The sequence below is a fragment of the Cinclus cinclus genome, chromosome 3, assembly GCF_963662255.1.
Source record: "Cinclus cinclus chromosome 3, bCinCin1.1, whole genome shotgun sequence".
In the NCBI taxonomy this organism is placed as follows: Eukaryota; Metazoa; Chordata; class Aves; order Passeriformes; family Cinclidae; genus Cinclus; species Cinclus cinclus.
The window spans coordinates 32,479,872-32,497,291 of NC_085048.1; the positions used below are offsets into that span (position 1 = coordinate 32,479,872).

The 17,420-nt window shown below is 40.9% G+C and overlaps 1 protein-coding gene across 1 annotated transcript; it reads left to right on the top strand.

Moving 5' to 3' along the window:
• Nucleotides 1-11,880: 11,880 nt before the first annotated feature.
• On the top strand, nucleotides 11,881-17,170 carry LOC134042338 (nuclear receptor subfamily 0 group B member 2-like). Its single transcript, XM_062489534.1, has 2 exons — nucleotides 11,881-12,487; nucleotides 16,917-17,170. Exons 1-2 carry the CDS (start codon nucleotides 11,881-11,883, stop codon nucleotides 17,168-17,170), a joined length of 861 nt encoding a protein of 286 aa, XP_062345518.1.
• Nucleotides 17,171-17,420: the final 250 nt, after the last annotated feature.

Genomic DNA, 17,420 nt, shown 5'->3' on the forward strand with positions numbered 1-17,420 from the left:
CAGCCAAGCCCCACACAGCCACTTGCTCACTCCCCCACCTGCAGGATAAGGCAGAGAATTGGAAGAGTTAAAGGTAGAAAACTTGTGGGTTGACATAAAGACAGTTTGAAAGGGAAAGTAAAAGCTACTCACACAAGCAAAGCAAAGCAAAGCAAGGGATGAATTCCCTGCTTCCCATGGGCAGGGGGGTGTTCAGCCATCCCCAGTGGAGCAGGGCCCCACCACACCTAGCGGTGACTTGGGAAGACAAAAGGCATCACTGCAAACATCATCCCCTTCTTCCTCCCCATCTTATATACTGATCACGAAGTCATATGGTCCTGAGTATCCCTTTGGTCCACTGGGGCCACCTATCCCAGCTTCTCCAAACCTGCCAGGCACCCCCAGTCTCCTCCCCAGCATGGAAGTATAAAAAGTAAAAAAAAAAAAGTCTTGGCTTGGTGTAAGCCCTGCTCAGCAATAACAAAAAACATCTCTATGTAAAACCCTATGCTCAGCACCAATCCAAAACTCAGCCCCCTGCTAGCCACTTGGAGAAAGCTAACTTCACCCCAGTCAAAACCAGCAAAACACCTCATCTCCTCCAGTGCATGTTTTTCATTCAAATTCTTACTTGACCACAGGTGGTCGGTCCCCTTAGCCACTGTCTCTGCTGCAGTGAGATACAGATTTTATCTCTGTGTCCACAGAGTGGTCATTGCAAACCTGTTTGGTATTTCTAGTTCTGTCTAGTAGAGCAACACTTCCCCAAATAACCATTTCACATACTAATGATTCAAACTGTCTGGAATATCTACATGCAGTGCAACACAGGGATAAAGGTACAAAGGACTCTATTAATAAATTTAAGTGAGGTTTGCCTTTTCTTTTTTTCTGCCCTATATCTCCGGTGAAGATAAATGGGGAAATTAGTTTTAGAAAGAAGTGCCTGCATGTGTTTAAGCGCATGTACGTGTAAAGGATTTTTTAAAAATAATTTTTATGTCTGCTAAGTGAACATTAAAGCACTGGTTTCACAGTGCAAAGTAAAGGCAAAGCCAAAGCAGTCCAACCTGAGACTCAGTGTTGAATAATACTGCACTGTGGCTTCAGAGGGTAAACATGGTCATGTTAGACCAGAGATCAACATTTTCCATTAATTTCACTTGTTCCATAAACAAGACAGGACTGTGTTATTTTTTGCTTTTAAAACAGCATATTAACAAACACATGCTGCTGCTGGATCCTAATTAAAGGTTAACTGCAGTCAGCTGTCATATTGGTGGCTTATCAGTTGTTTTCTGTATGTGAGGTCAACCTGAATATAATTCTCTGTCCTTGGATTTTGCAATTACATCTGGGTAGTTTGAGATGGTTAGAGTGAAAATAAATAATATACTCATGGAGATGATTGTCAGATCAAAAGTCACTGGGTTCTTGCAGAGAATTACCAGGTGTGTGATCATCATCCTGTTTGCAGCTAATCTAGCTTTGCTTTTAGAGACTCAAAAGTGTACCTGGATTTGTCCAACAATGGAGCGAGAAAAGAAAATAGGAACTAGGGAACTGGAAATAGGTGGCAGAGCAAAGCTTCACAATACTCTACAAACAGGGAAATATTTTCCTATCAGTGCTGCTCTTGTTACGTGTACTATCATAAATAGAACCTGCTAGGTGATACACATACATGAGGGAATATCCCAGACACTGTCTTAGAAATTATGACATTGTTTGTCAGTGTTAATCTGCCTTCCTTCTTTACTTTCACGTTTAGAAATCTTCTGGGCTTTGCGAGCAATAAGCAATGATGCACCTGTAATTTTCTGGAGCTTGTTTACTTCTTATATTAATTAGTTTTGTGATGAGACCAAAGAAGGTCAAGGTCCAGTTTTACCTGCTCAAACATCCAGTGAAAAGCAAGCAGACAAAAGAGAAGGCAGGAAAGAAACAGTTAGAATAAAGCATTTATTTGTAAAGTAAATTAATGCCCATTTTGATGTAGCTTCATATGTCATTGTTTCTTCTATCAGCTCTGAATCATAGTATCAGCTATGTGAAGCTAAGGCACATCCAAACCCAACCACTTGTGTGGTTTCTCGTGGGCATCAGTGATAGCAACGCTTATGTGCAGGAAAGAAATAATTTCAGTGTTAGAAAAGAAAATTAGAGGGGGAAAAATCTTCCCACCTTCCTCTATTTTATCTTCTTTGAGATTAACACTTCCATAGTAAACTCTTGGCTCAGGCAGTGAAGTGCTAATTCCTTAATAAAAAAAAAACAAACAAAAAAACCCCCAAAAAACAGTGGAAACAAAAAACCAGTAATAATTTTTTCCCCAATAATTTTATTTTATTTGCTTGACAGTTTTCTTCCTTAGTTGTTCACTTCTTCTAAATGCCTCCATCTATTGAGATTTCCACGTCAGGACTTAAAATGTAACAGAATGCATCAAGACCTCACACTTATCAAAATGTTTGCTTTTCAGAAGGTTTGATATTCCAGAGACCTCTTCCTCTCCTGCTATGATTACTTAATGGGATATTTTATCATCTACTGATATTCTTTTCTCTGTTTTCTTACTACCTGAAATGACATTTTGGGTGAAGATGTGTGTTTTCTGAGGCTGTATTAACAATCCACTAATCCTCTGGGCACATTGAAACACAAACTCAAACAGAAGGTGAGGAAGGCTAGCTAATGAAACAACCCTGTTTGCTTTTTTTCAAACTATATTGCTTGCTGTGGACACATGAATTGGGGCTGGGGGTGGTTCTTCCAAAAATAAATCTTTTTAGCTGTTCTGCATACTGTTTTAAAATATATTCTGTATTACTTGTTTTAACTCTAGAAGTTTTTCAAGTGATGTCTTATTTTGCCATTACAAATAAAACCAGAATTACTTTGCCCCCTATTTGTTTTGACTTCATTTTTGCCCCAGGTTTTTGGGATTTAAAGGTGACGGTCCTACTCACAATAAACCAAACAACCCATGTGAAGAGTTACTCAAGAGAAAACCTGTGAAATTAAAATTTTCACAGGCTTGTTTTCTACTGGGCGTTCCATTCCTGCATTTGCTCTGAAAAACAAATCTATTCTTTGTGACAGTTTATAGTTTATTAGTAAATTGATGTTAGCATGACAGCAGAGCAAAGGCGAGTGCTGCCCTTTCCAAACTCTGCTTGCAGAACTGGGGGGACTGGGCAGGAGCACAGAGCTCTGAAGGGGTGACCTCCTACCACAGGATGGGACCTTTTGGGCCAGCTTAGTACAGCTTGTCCCAAAAGCCTCTCCAGACCCTGAGCTGGGAACTGGACTGAGGCACCCTCCACAGTACTGTCAGCTCCACATGTGTGGTTGCTGCCAACTCTAGTCTCAAATGAGATCAATAATGAGCTGTGTCATTTGTCCACACTTATGAAATCGTATAACACATGATGGGCAGGGTACTTGGTGTGAGTTCAGAGTGGGAGCTCTAACATGAAACACTTATGTAACGGGATTTGGGCATTTCCCAGATCAGTTCTACTTCATGCTTAGCTAAGAACTTGGTAAATCCTGGCCCACTATGGGAATAGCTGTTAACTGTGCAAGGAGAAATCCTTCTGTCCTGTCCAAAAGAGAATTTAATTTCCACAAGAGATGGCATCAGGTACTGACTTAATGGAAGAAAATTCTAGGGCCTTTCCTGCTTGACCTAATGAACCAGAAGCATATGAGGCAGGAGAAGGGAGGACAAAGGGGAGAGGCTTGGGACAGAATGGCCTGCACTGTTGGACCTGAGCTATAATGGGAAACAGGAGGTATAAATGCTTCAGTCCATCTGAGTTTGGATGGGACCTCCCACAAGATTATCACAGAGCTCTCACCACCCTGTCACTGGAAATGGGGAGTGTGAAAGACTGTTGAGCACTAACTAAATAAACACTGCAGACACTGCTTCTCTTGGTCTTTGGTTTCTTTTAATGCATTCACACGGGCCTTGCAGTTAAACTGGTCTGATTCCTGGTTTTCAAATCTTGCCTTTCTGAGCACAGTTTCAATACACAATGGCAGGACTCTAAGCTGTCTGTTCCCTTCAAGGTGGGAGATTTAGGTACCAGACACACTCCAGAGGACAAAACTCCTCCTACATATGTTTCCCCAGGTAGCTAAGGGAGAAGAAGTTGTCTCTGCTTAGCTTCAGCTTAGCTGGTTTGAGAGGTGACAATGGATGCATCTCTGAAGGAAAAATACCTTCCAGTAGCTACTGCAAGCTAGGAGCAGTCAGTGGCATGTAGCACAATAAAACCATGCTGGAACTGGGTGGTTCCCAAAGGAGAGTGTTTCACACTTGATTTCTTGTCCAGTTTTATAATGTGTTTGAAATCAGTACATTGCATACATTTCAGTTTCCATTGCTCTAATGATCTGATGATTTCTTGAAATACTTTAATGGAGTTTCCAATGACCTTAAAATAATAGCGTTTTTTTTAAAAAGTGGTTAAGTGCAGACTTTCATGTGACACATGGAGCCAGACTTTCAAAAATATGATTTTTGCAAATGTGCATGATTCTAAAAATCTCAGAACTGTTTTTCAGAGAGATAGAAATGCCAGAGTAAGCAGCAGTCGATTTGCAGCACTGAATTTTCAGTATTAAGTCATTTACTACATACAGAACAGGTCCAGAAGAAGGTCTGAATGTTTTTCTAACTACCACTGAGCAGCATGGAAGTGCCTGTGTCTTGTGGCCCCACCTTTGACTCAGCAACTCACATCTTCATACAACTATTTGCATTTATCCTGTCATAATCTCTTCTTATTAAACGTACTCATATTGATCTTTCTCTCCTTGCCCTCCGTTCTATTTTTAACCTGTACTATTTAACATTTTCAGGTTTCAGAATATTCTACTCAGCATCCTAGTTCTTTCTATAGAGACACTGTTACTATCCTTCTCTGGGTTTGAGCATTTGAAATTAATTTCCTTAGCCTTAATTTCACAGGACTTTTTGCTCAAAACCATACATGCTATCTGGCAAGGTTTTCAATCTTTCTTCTTCACCCCTTCTGGACTCCATGGTTCCCAGAAAGCTGGCTCTTTCCCCAAAGCATCTTGACAGCTGAGCCTATTTTTTTCTATCTCTAACCTGGATGTAGAAAAAAAAAATTAGTTTACAATTTACAGTATGGCTCGACATCTTTTCTTCCTCCTCAGTTTTGTCAGACCAACCTATTTCTAAATAAATAATTGCCTAAAGGCAACTCGTGCCCTTATTGGCCTTCAGTGCTGCCAGCCAGGAAAAGGTTTAACAGATTGAGTATCCATTGTATGTAGTACCAGAGAATTAGTTCTGTTTTTAAGTGCTCTGAGCTCTTAGAAAATCCAGGTTTTGAAATAGAACTGCTTTTTTCTTTTTCCCCAATCCGAATAGAGAGATATTTAAATCAAGAATTATTAGTAGAGAAGTTATCCTATGGCAAACAGTGAGGGAAGTTTGGGCAGGTTAATTTTGTCACAGGAAAAATTCAGTACATTAGTCCTATGCTCCCCACATAAGACATCTTATGATCTTTTTGTCCCCTATATATTTCAGGATAAAATGAAAGAATACAGGATTCAGTTTCTTGGGCCTTCATTCATAAATTAAATGTATAATGGCAAGTCTGAAAATATACACCACATATCTAATCTGCCATCTAATACCAATCTGTGCTATTTATAGAGTGCCAATCACTATATTAGGCATTTATCTTCAATGATATAAGACAGACTAAACTTTAATATGATAGTGGGCTCTATACTACATTAGAAAGTTTGTCATCTAAACCACTCTTCTCAGAAGGGGTGGGGGCTGAAGGAGGAGTTGCTTTTCAGTGCCACTCTGGAGATGGCATTGCCGGTCAGGGACATTTTCTAAGTGTCTTTTGCAGCATTTTTCACTTTCTGAGCAATAATAAGCTGTACATCTATGTGTATTTAAAATGACAGATGGTGCCTGTCCCTCATAGGGGTGACTGTACAAACACCATCTCCTCAGTGGGGAAGCTGGAGAAAAATGGCACAAACTTGTACAAGGCCACTTCTGCTTTATTTTAGAATCTCTACATCCCATCCCCCTTAAAAAATTGCCAATTTACCCTTGTAAAAATTTTAGTATGTAGAAAGCAAACAATTGGCATCGGGCAGCTTAAAAGCCATTCATGTCTCCAGATTTATGTCCATTTCCAAATACAGCTTAAACCTGTCCCAGAAGCAGCACATCTGCTATGGTGTGCAAAGTGGTGAAAAAGGCTCTGAACCCATGTTACTGCAGGTTAGAGCTGTTAAAAATTGTGGAATGATTTTACTTATCCAGCTGGGTTTGTTTGTTTTTGCTTGTTTGTTTGTTGTTTTGTTTGTTTCTTTGCTTTCTTAAACAAAATGAAGAGCCCTTTTGGGTTTATTTATCCATCTGTATGCAAAGAAATCTATTGCCTCATTAGATTTATAACAAACTGAAGAGTTAAGAAATATGTTCCTGTGTCATCCTGTTTTCTGCCTGCAGAGCACCACTGAGCTGTTATTTACTTTCTGTGCTAACATTTTAGTCTCATATTTGATTATAGCTCCAGATGGCACATGTTTGCATTCACATTTGCAACAGCTGAGATATAGGCAGGCAGCGTAATATCTCTAACAAAATGTCCTTGGTTTAAAATGAAGATAAACACTCCCCCTGCTTCAGCTAGTGAGCAGTACCTGCCAAAGTGTCACTTTATATGATACTCCAAAGTTTTTTGAATCAAAGAACAGGAGTTAAATACGATGCCTTGGATAGGTTTTTAGGGAGGGTGCTTCTCAGAACTCCTGTTTTGCATCAAGATTTGGAGCAGAAGTTCAGAGACACTTGCCTTCTATCTAACTCAGTCACCAGAGGCAAATTTAAAACAGGCATAGTTTCAGTGATAGACAACATTTCACAGCCGGGCAGTAGTCTCTCTATTAATTTGCTAATTTATTCAAATGGTTATCATCAAAAATATGCTGATTTTCTCAGACATAACCAACCAAGGTATTTAAAGCACATGCTTACCCTCAATCAATTGAGCTTCAAGGTAGGCTAGAAATGTTTATATTACCCAAATTCATGATTCATGTAGACTTGCTTCAGATATAAGGTTCAAATCCTACTTTACCATGGCATTCTCATAAGCTAAAGACACTGTTTCAGAACTTGTCCAAAAGCTGAGCAGGCTTCAACGTGGGCCTGGTATTTCCCAGTATCTGCCTAGCCAAAACTGGCAGTCTCAATGCCAGTTTTAGACTCAGCCAGACTCTTCAGTGCCAGACTCTTGGTATCTCTAGCTGAGAAATGCCTTTATTGCTCAAGAAAGAGGGAGGAAATGGAACCCTTCTTGAAAGATAATATTTATTTTATTATTACTGTTTCCTTTTCTTGAGGCTGTTAGAGAGGTCAGCTGCCCTCAAAAGTGCCAGTGATTTGGAATTCACCCAACTTCTCCCAGAAAACACATTGTAAAAACTTCTAGAGATTCCTGTTCTGAAGTTATATGGTTGTTTATAAACCAATTAAATGCTTTCAAGTGAGACCAGAGAGATAACAGGTCACTGAATCAAGGAATATGTGCAGATATCAACCTGGTGTGACGCCAAAAAGGCTGCTGTCTGTTTCCTAGGGAGGCATTTCCTTCTTACAGCCCATATGAAATAATAGCAGAAGAGTCTTCTCCAGAAATGTATCTGCCTCCAATCTCAGCTTTTAGGAAAGTAGGAGAGCTCACATCAATGCTTGGTAATAACATAGTTACTATATACATGGTATATATATATGTTTAGTCCAACATGTATGTGATAAATATATATGTGTATATATAGACACCTTACTATAAGGACAGTGTCAGATTTTCTGCCCCATAGTTAAATTATTGTAGTCTTTTAAACAACCCACAGTGTCGAGTGAACTATTCTGAAGATTAATGCCTTCAGAGTTTGAGAATATGAATGTCTGCTGATGGTACAAAATTATTTGGAGGAAGACAAGGCTGTCAGAAGAATTGTAGAAAGGTTTTATGAAAATCATCAACTAGGTGTCAAACGATGATCAAGTATATGTGTATATGCATAAATGGCAAAAGATGCCCATAACCCGCTCCTGACTTTACTCCTGATGAAGTTAAGAGCCTCTGAACTGATGACCTTTATTCAGGAAAAAAACCTGGGGGCTGTGACTCTTTCACAGCAACAACAGCTTATTGTTCAGAAGTGACTTCTGAGAAAGGCAAAAGCAAGAACTTCATCCCGTGTCTGTATAAATCCACACTTTCCTAAGTCCTGGATACTGTGTCATATCCTGCATACTCACCCTACTGTCATACTACCTGCATCTCATCCTAAAGAATATCCTAGAAAAGCTGTAGGGCTAGGAAATATTCAAATAAGGGTAACAGGATGATCAAAGGCCTTGTGTCACTCTAAAGAAAGAAGCTACATCTCTTTGGTTTGGACAAAGGGTGACCATGGGAGTCTTACTGAGATTTATGAAGTAGGCCAAGCAACAGACAGGATGAATGGGGATTGATTGATTTATTGATTGATTGGATTGATTCCCTTTTTTTCTCCACAGTAAAAGAGCAAGCAGGCACAAGATCCTGTAAATGTAATGTTTGATCAAGTTTTATCTCACTTACAGTCATTCACAGAGAACTTCTTGGCATAGGCTGATGTGGATGTTCTTGTGTCTTTAGAAGCAGACCGCATAAAGGTATAGGTTAGAAATTAATTGAAAGTTATTATATTCATAAAATCATTCTGGTTCAGGATTTCCCTAAGATGCAAATTATCAAAGGCAAGAAAAATAGTCATGAGAAGAGTGGTGTATCTCATACACTCTTCCTGAAAGATTCATGTTTGGCTACTGCCAAGGTAAGGATAAGATTGCCATGTAAGCTCTTCTATTATCTGACAAGTCTCTTCAGACTTCCAAGTGTCCCATTAGGTGATTTAATGCTATGGACTGGGAGCCAAAAATAGTACATGACTCATGTGTTTGGACCCAATGAGATATTTATTATTTTAATTCCCAGCAATGAGAATATAAAAGAGCTATCTTGCAGCAATCTTAGAGTCATAGAATGGCTTGGGTTGAAGTGGACCTTAAGGATATCTAGCTCCAACCCCTCTGCCATGTGCAGGGGACACCTCCCCCTGACCAGGTTGCTCAAAGCCCTTTCTACCCTGGCCTTGAACACTCCCAGTGATGGGGCATCCACAGCTTCTCTGAGCAACCTGTGCCAGTGCCTCACAAGTGCCTCACTGTAAAGAACTCCTTCTGTATATCTAATTTAAACCAGCTCTCTTTGAGTTCTTTTAATTCTGTGTGTGAACTTAGGACACATTTTGTTGTGGTCCAAATGGCAGCACTTGTGCCTGAGGAGCAATTCTGATGGTTTCAGAGAGAATATGGTGGCAGTGAGTATTTGCAGGCATGGGTGTCTTCTAGGCTGAAAAAGTATATAAATGCAAAACAGAAAAAATAACACTGATGTGACTGTGTCTTGTTGTTCTCAAGCCAGCATGCTAAAGAGAGCTAAAATTGGCAAAAATCCATTAATCATATCACAAAATTGGGTTTTGTATCGTGTGCTTCTTTAACATTTGAAAGTACGAAGCATTGCTACTGTAGCATCAAGACTTAGATGCTTTATATCTAGGTGCATGTGGCTGCAACCATTCTATAGGTAAGATTTGGAAAGAAAAATTAACTGTTGCCTAATTTATGAATATAGAGCTACATTTGGCTGCTGGACTTCTACCTTTAAGAAAACCAGGTCATGCAGAAAGTTCATTTCTGGCAATTTTGAATCAGGACGACCAGGATCAATTTCACCTGCAATTCAATGTTGACTCATAATTCTAAGTAATCATTGTCTCAGGAAAGCTGATAATGCGTAATGTGTCCTAGGTAGTCATACTGATGCAGTGACCTTTACTCTTATTTTTGGTAAATAGTCATAAAGTTATTTTATATTTATTTATTTATATACCAGGAATTTCTGATAGAAAGAAATATAACTTGCTTCTGCCTCTTAGATCTATACACAACCAAAGGAAATAAATGATGACAAATAGAAATGGTATCCAATACCATATGTTGCTGGCATCAGGACTCCGCATATGACTGATGCAGACCTCAGAAGGAAAAAAAAGTAGGAAAAAAAACAATTTTACCTGAAGTAGAATTTTCATAAGCACAGTTAATAGGAGCTGTGAAATAATGACATGAACCAAGAGAATGAAATGGTTAGCCATGAGATGTTGCTCTTGGAGCACAGGGGCTGGGTTGCTCAGAACTCTACGGCCTAGATTACTGAAACACCACCATGCTCACCAGCAGTTAAGAGACAGAACTTGTTTTCACAAGCAAACACTTGGCAAGAATGATTTTAGCAAGCTCAGTATCTCTTTCCAGTACAGCCATTAGCCAATCTGTGTAATCCATGCTGAACCTCAGATGGCAATGGCCCTGTAACTGGAGTTCATTCCATTGAAACCAGCCCAGCTTGAATTTTACATCATGAATAAGAATGATGGGACTTTCTGGGGACTTCTCAGTTGTTGTGCCATTTAACTTACAAAGCTCTTTGATACCTTAGCAATGGACAGCAACAGGGAGCTGTTGAAGGAATGAAGAGGTGGGCAAACAAATAGCACCAGGTATTCAGTTCTGTGTGAGCCTGGAACCTCCACAGCAGCTTGTAGTAGCTGCACCTCAGCAGCACTACACTCCTAAATTTCTCAACTTTGGAGCAGTCATCTCTTCCTCCACTTTTAGTCTCCTGAGAAGGGGAAAATTTTGCAACATAAATATCACAAAGAGGTAAAAAATTGTAATTTCTAAATGGCCCAGCATGGAAAAACCCCCAAAAATGTGGTTTACCAAAACACAAATATGCAGTTATGCATCTGATGATAGGTGGGGGGAGGGCTCTACATGCCACAGGCTTGGAGGTCTGGCGGATGAAGACCTTCAAGCTGTTGTTTTTAATGCTCAGTTTTTGCTAAGACATGCTAAGAGCCCAGGTGGTAGGAATGTATAAACATCATGCTTGGTGAAAAAAACTTAGTACCTTTTTCTCTGTATAAGAGCAAGCAAGAGAGTAGAGTGTGAAGTAATAACAAAACTTGAAGCATCAATGTCTTCTTATTAAGGCTGAGTTACTTTCATTCCTGTTACCTATTGTTCCCTGATGTTGACTGAAGAGTCCTGACAATTCAATCATTCAGCTCTTGAGCTGCTACAAAAGTTCACATGTACAGTAGTATGAATTGCCATTTTTTCTTCATCAGTTTCTAGGAGGAAAATATAATTACATAGCCTGTCTGGGAGAAATATTCTGAAAGAGGAAGCTGTGCTGGATGGAGGCATTTAAAAGCATGGAAATGTGGCACTTGAGGACATGGATTAATAGTGGATTTGGCAGTGCTACATTTATGGCTGGACTCGATCTGAAAGGTCTTTTCCAACCTAATCAATTCTATGACTCTAAGCCCTCACATTCTGTGTTTGAAATTATCATTTGCGAAATGCAAGCGAGAATACTGTAATGAGCTCCAACAGATGACCTTTTCTGAAGTGTCTTTCAAATCTCACAGAAACACGAGGTAATTCTGAAACACGGGATTTCCATGCCCAGGACTGTCCCCAGGACTGGCCCATGCCACCCACTCCCCTGGGGCTGCAGCCACCAGCAGCCTGCAGCCACGCCTCATTCGAAACACATTGATGCAAGTAAAGTTCAAGGTAACCTTATGGATCATGGTTATATTACTTTCCAACACCCGCCCATGTGTATATAACCACACAATGCCTCCCTGTGTTGCAGAATTGCCCTCACCTGCTGCTGTCACATAGCTCCAGACATGCTGCTTCCTGCCACAGGGAACTCTGCCTCCATGGCCACCAAGATCCCAGCTGAGACTTTTGGGAAATGTCAGTGTGAGACACACCATTCTAAAAGCATCCTGTACCAGATCCTTAACAAAGAGCATGGAAGTGAGACCAAGTGGCACCAGCAGCATGGCAGTCCCCATTGCTCCACAAGAAGCAAAGGCTGCCCTTGTTTAGACAGGAGAAGAGTTGTCCTGAGAACACCAGAAGCCACATGCAAAAGAGCTTTTGAAGTGTTGTTGAAGACTTCAACTTTTATTAGAAACTTACCTTCCTTTTATCACATGCCTTGGGAGGATCAGTTTGTCCTCATACAACAGAACTGGGTTCCTCTTTTTGTCCTGGGCATGGCACAAGAAGGGGTGGATTTTGACCTGAGAGAGATTCCAGGCACCAGTTTATTGAAAAAAATCCTCCTCAATCAGTCTTCAACAGCTACAAATGAGCTGGGCAGCTCATCAGCAGGAGCATCTGTAGCAGAAGTTCAGAAGATGAAGAATTTATTGTGGAAGTTCTGGGACATGGACATAAATGCAAAAGAATATGCCTATCTTAAAGGGATTATTCTTTTCAATTCTGGTAAGTCTTCCCAGAAATTACACAGATGATTATGTACCTAGAAGGATATTTGACATTTTTATTTACGTATAGACAAATGTTTAGTTTTACTTTTTTCTATGAATATAGTTAAATGTTCTCAAATACCTGTATTCCATGATTTAACCGTTTTTCTGCATGATGTGGTTTGTTTTGGTTCCTTGGATATGTGTAGTGCATCATCTACTGTAAGCCAAAACCACCTCTATTGGACAAAATTTAGGTCATAAAGAATTAAGTGTGTAACTTCAAACTGACTTTCAGTTCAAAGGTAATACAGCAGCCTTACCCTCACATCACAGCAAGGAGACATGGTACATGGGTATGTGATGTGAGCTAAAGAAGAATTTTTAACAAAGGCTTCCTCAGTAACAAGAACACTGGAGAAGATAACCATCTGATTTTCATCAGTGAGGCAAAAATGTGTTGAGGTTACATAGCTTTTATGTATTTATATCCTTTATTTATATAGTTTAGTATCTCTACATTCAAAGCCTGGGACAGCAGTCACAGAGCAAACTAAGACTACTGATTGCATCCTCACTTCTGATGCCAAGTTCAGGCTCTTTAGGAAGGAAGGTTGCCTCGGTCAGCACCATGGAGTGCATGAGTCATTAAAAGCTGAGCTCTAAGTACACTGAAGTAAATGGAAAGACTTACTGACTCCAGCCTGCTCTGGCTCAGATCCCCGGCTCCTTCCACAGCAATCACTGCTGTTGGCTGCACTGTCAGCAGTGTGCTGTACTTGGGACTGCACCAAAAGGATACTTGAATGCTTCAGTTATTCCATTATATTTCTCGTAGTGGATGGTTTATAGGCTGCTCAAGGGCTGTGTGACTTTATATTTGTTTCCAATGGGATTCAAATTCTGATTCTTGAGGTGTAATGTCATCCAGATGCTTGGTATTGCCTTGAGGGTCTATGCCACAGCATCAAACCAGAAGAGGTCGTTTCAGTGCAAGCTTTTTTCACAATAAAATCAGGCTAAAAGAAACCACTGGTTATATCTAGGGGGATGATAAGAGGAGAAAGACCTCATCTGCAGCAGCTCACACAGTTTAACTAGCTGTCATTTTTATTGCCTCTGCAGGTAAAATGCAATATTCACTTAAGGAGAAAGTAGCAGAAGCAGGGTTATGCTCTGGATTTGTGCCATCTAAGGCCTGCTGCTTCCCCAGGGTGCTGCATGAGAGAGCCAGGGGCCCTTGATGATGTCTGCAGACACATTCCACAGTTTTAGGAATAACACTCAGCTCTTAGGTGGTATGGCCCTATTCTCTGGAATATTTCTCTATGAGCTGCAGAAGGCAGCCTGGAGAACACCAGTTAATCTTAGATTCAGTTAAGCCTCCATATGAGACAGTCACCATCTAACTCTGGGCTGAGACACAGCCCAAGCCACCCTTTGCTGCAAACAAGTGTGTACAGCTGTTATTTCACAACTACTACTATTAAAAGTTTTTCAGAACTTTCCACCAAACTCAGAAAATATTTTCTAAATATTTGTAAGAGATTTTCAAACTTTTTGAGTGTTGGCTTGATGTTTGGCCAAATGCTACTATTTTTGCAGGCCTCAGTTCTAAAAGAATTTCAGGAAGTCATCAGCAGTGACAATGGTAAACTAACTTTCTTTTGGATTATGGAATACCTCATTACCACCCTTAATGTTTTATTTCTGTTGGGACCACCAAAACTGACTGAAGCAATGGAGAAGGGCCAGGTCCAGAGCAGTCCAGAGCTGGGTCATGAGCTGGAGTTCAACAGGATTTGCAGGCATGTAGCTGTAGCAGCCATCGCTTGGATAAGAAGCATCACAACTATGCAAAGCTTTACTTGTACCCTGTGTGATCTCTTGTGCACAGACATTGTGCTTACCATCATTAGAAAAATCTCTTTGGCAAGAGGGTGGCAGGCAGCACGATGGCGTGTAGGTCCTCCTACTGGAATCATAGAATGGTTTGGGTTGGAAGGGACCCTGAAGATCATGTAGTCTAATGCCCCTGCCATTGGGAGGGACAGCTTCCAGCAGACCAGGTTTCTCCAAGCCCCATCCAGCCTGGCCTTCTTTCTGGCCAACTTCTGGGGTTTTGTCATTCACAACATCTCTGGGCAAGCTGTTCCAACACCTCACCACTCTCACAGTAAAGCATTTCTGCCTACACGTCTGATCTAAGCCTACCTAACTTCTTTCAGTTCAAGGTCATTCTCCCTTCTCCTAACGTTACAGGCCCCTGTAAAAAGTCCCTGCCAGCTTTCTTGTAAAGCCCCTTTAGGTATTGGAAGGCTGCTCTAAGGACTTTCCAAGTCCTTTTCTTGTCCAGGCTGAACAATCCCAACTCTGTCAGCCTTTGTTTATAGGAGAGGTGCTCCAGCCCTCTGATCATCTCCAAGGCCCTCCTCTGGAGTCATTCCAGCAGGTCCATGTCCTTCTTATGCTGAGGGCCCCAGAGCTGGGAATAACAACAAAATCTGTGCAGCACCTCTGTGTAGGAGGCTCTGGCTGGGTCACTGATTGACCACATCTGGGCCAGCAAGAATCTGTGAAGAAGAAATTGCACACCAGCCCCTTGTATCAACAAGGGGATACCTTGCTCCTTGCATCAACAGAATCCAGACTCTCCAGAACATACTGGCATCCCCACTCTTCCCAGGGGAGCTTTGGCTGGGTGGCTTTGGAGCTGTCTCAATATCTGTGGGTGAAGGGCCCAGTTTCTCTACTTGGACCCAGGCAATAAGTCAAAGGAAGGAGCAGGTAGTACCATTCTTCCACACAGGAACAGCACACAGTGAGGTGAAAACATTTTTGTGTTTTTGACAGTTGTCTGAAGAGCAATTGGGACTGCACAGTGAAGAGATGGGAACAGTGAAAAACAGTGCTGTTATTATTATGTCAGTGCCATACAAATACATGTTTATGTATGCATAAACATTCAAAAACTCCAACAATGCTGTGACAGGGCTTCTGTTAAAAAAAGAGATACTCTTAAGAGGTTTACAATTCAGCTGTAAACATGTGTTTGAGTGAATATTATTACAACAGATTTCAGAACGAGAAGTGTCTCATTTGTAAACTAAAACCAGTGTTTGGGAACATAGAAAAAAATACCAAATGGGGAAATTAAGCATATTTGAAGAAATATAAGTTATTGCAACTTCATCCTGAATCCACAAAATTCTGAAAACTTCCTTTCCATGAAAAATCTTACATTTGGAATCATTGTCACAGCTTGCTGGTAATCCTGGGGGAGATGATGATTTTTCCAAACTCTTAATTTCTGACTAGCCGGGTTGCAGGTTTGGCTGAGGCTTCTTCTCCCCTGGCACAGTGATGTCTAGGAAGAAGAGACTTGCTGTGGGCTGACAACAGTCATCCAGTTACAGACTGAAGGAAACCCAGCCAGGTTGGTTTTGCACTGGTACAGGGTGCTAGGCAAGAATGCTGAACTTCCCACACTGAAATGAATGATCCTGTGTGAAATGCACCTGGTGTGAGCTATTCTGATTCTATTCCAGGGAGGTATGGAGTCAGTCACTGTAAAAGATGACAAATAGTGTGTTCTACCCTCTGTCCAGACTGCAACAACTCTAGGAGAGAAAAGATGTCCTTGAGGAGTGAGGACAAGAGGCAACAGGCTGCTGAGAGCTCCATGACAAGGCAATCCCCCCCAGAGGCAAAGGATGAACACAGGGTGTCCTTAGCACAGAGTTCTGGCACCCACAAACACCCTCAGTGAGCCAGCAGATCACATGCTATGTGAGGTATGTGATTGAGGCTCAAGACCGTGACTCCACAGGGCAAAGATCTCTCCTTCTTCAGGCACTCCTCTTGCTGACACACTCTTCTTGCTCTTTTAAGACGGTAAATGAAAATGCCTAGATAGTATGGTGAACCACAGTGACCCAGTTTAGTCTGTGAGCAGTAAGCAGAGGCAACAACAGGATGCAGATGGGGCTGGGTGTATTGGAAATCCACGTCTTCAGGCTGTGAGACTGCTCACTGCTCCAAACCATCATCTCCACTGCCTGATGTTACCTAGGTAGAGTAGATTAGAGCGGGAATATTTACACCTGCCCAGACTACTATCTCAGCATCATTTGGTGGGTAGACAACACTACAAAACTTCTTCTCCATCTGTACTGAGTTAAAATTACCTGCTGTTACCATTTCAAAACTGGATTTTAATGTAATGGGCTAGATTCCAATGTGCTTACAATGCTGGCCAATGCTCATTCAAATTATTGAGCTACACGTACCTCCTTTTCCCAGAAAGTATGTTTACAAAGCGTTTATTTTTTTCTATAGAGAAAGTAGTGCTGCTGTTAGCCAGAAATCCAGACACCTATCATTACAAAGGGCACAGAACAGAGGTGCTTACTCAGGATTTGCTATTTTACTTTTTGTTTTGACAGAATATCATGTCCTGAAATGTCTCCCTTATGTACAATCCCTGCAGCAGGAAGCTCAGAAAGCCCTGATGGAGTTTATCTCAACAATGTTCCACGGAAGCCTCAGCAGGTTTTCTTCGATACTTCAGCTAATCACGTCTCTTCGAGACATTGATCCAGATGCTATTGAAGAGCTCTTCTTCAGGCCCATCCCAGGAGAGACTGCCCTAAATGTACTACTTATAGAAACCCTATATATCAAGCCAGGCTGGCTTTGAGCATAAATGACTTCTGAGCGATGAAATATTTCATTTTGAGGAGATGAGAGAATATTATGAGCTAAATAAACACATCTCAAATAAATAATTGATGCATATTTGTAAGGCATATATGCTTCAACGATGAAGTAATTTTGTAACATTTTGGAATTAAAAGCAGAGTAAATTAAGCATTTCATGATACTGTGTGCTTTAAAAAACCTTAGTCTGAGTACTTAAAGATTGTCTAAGAACACCAGCATAGTTTCCA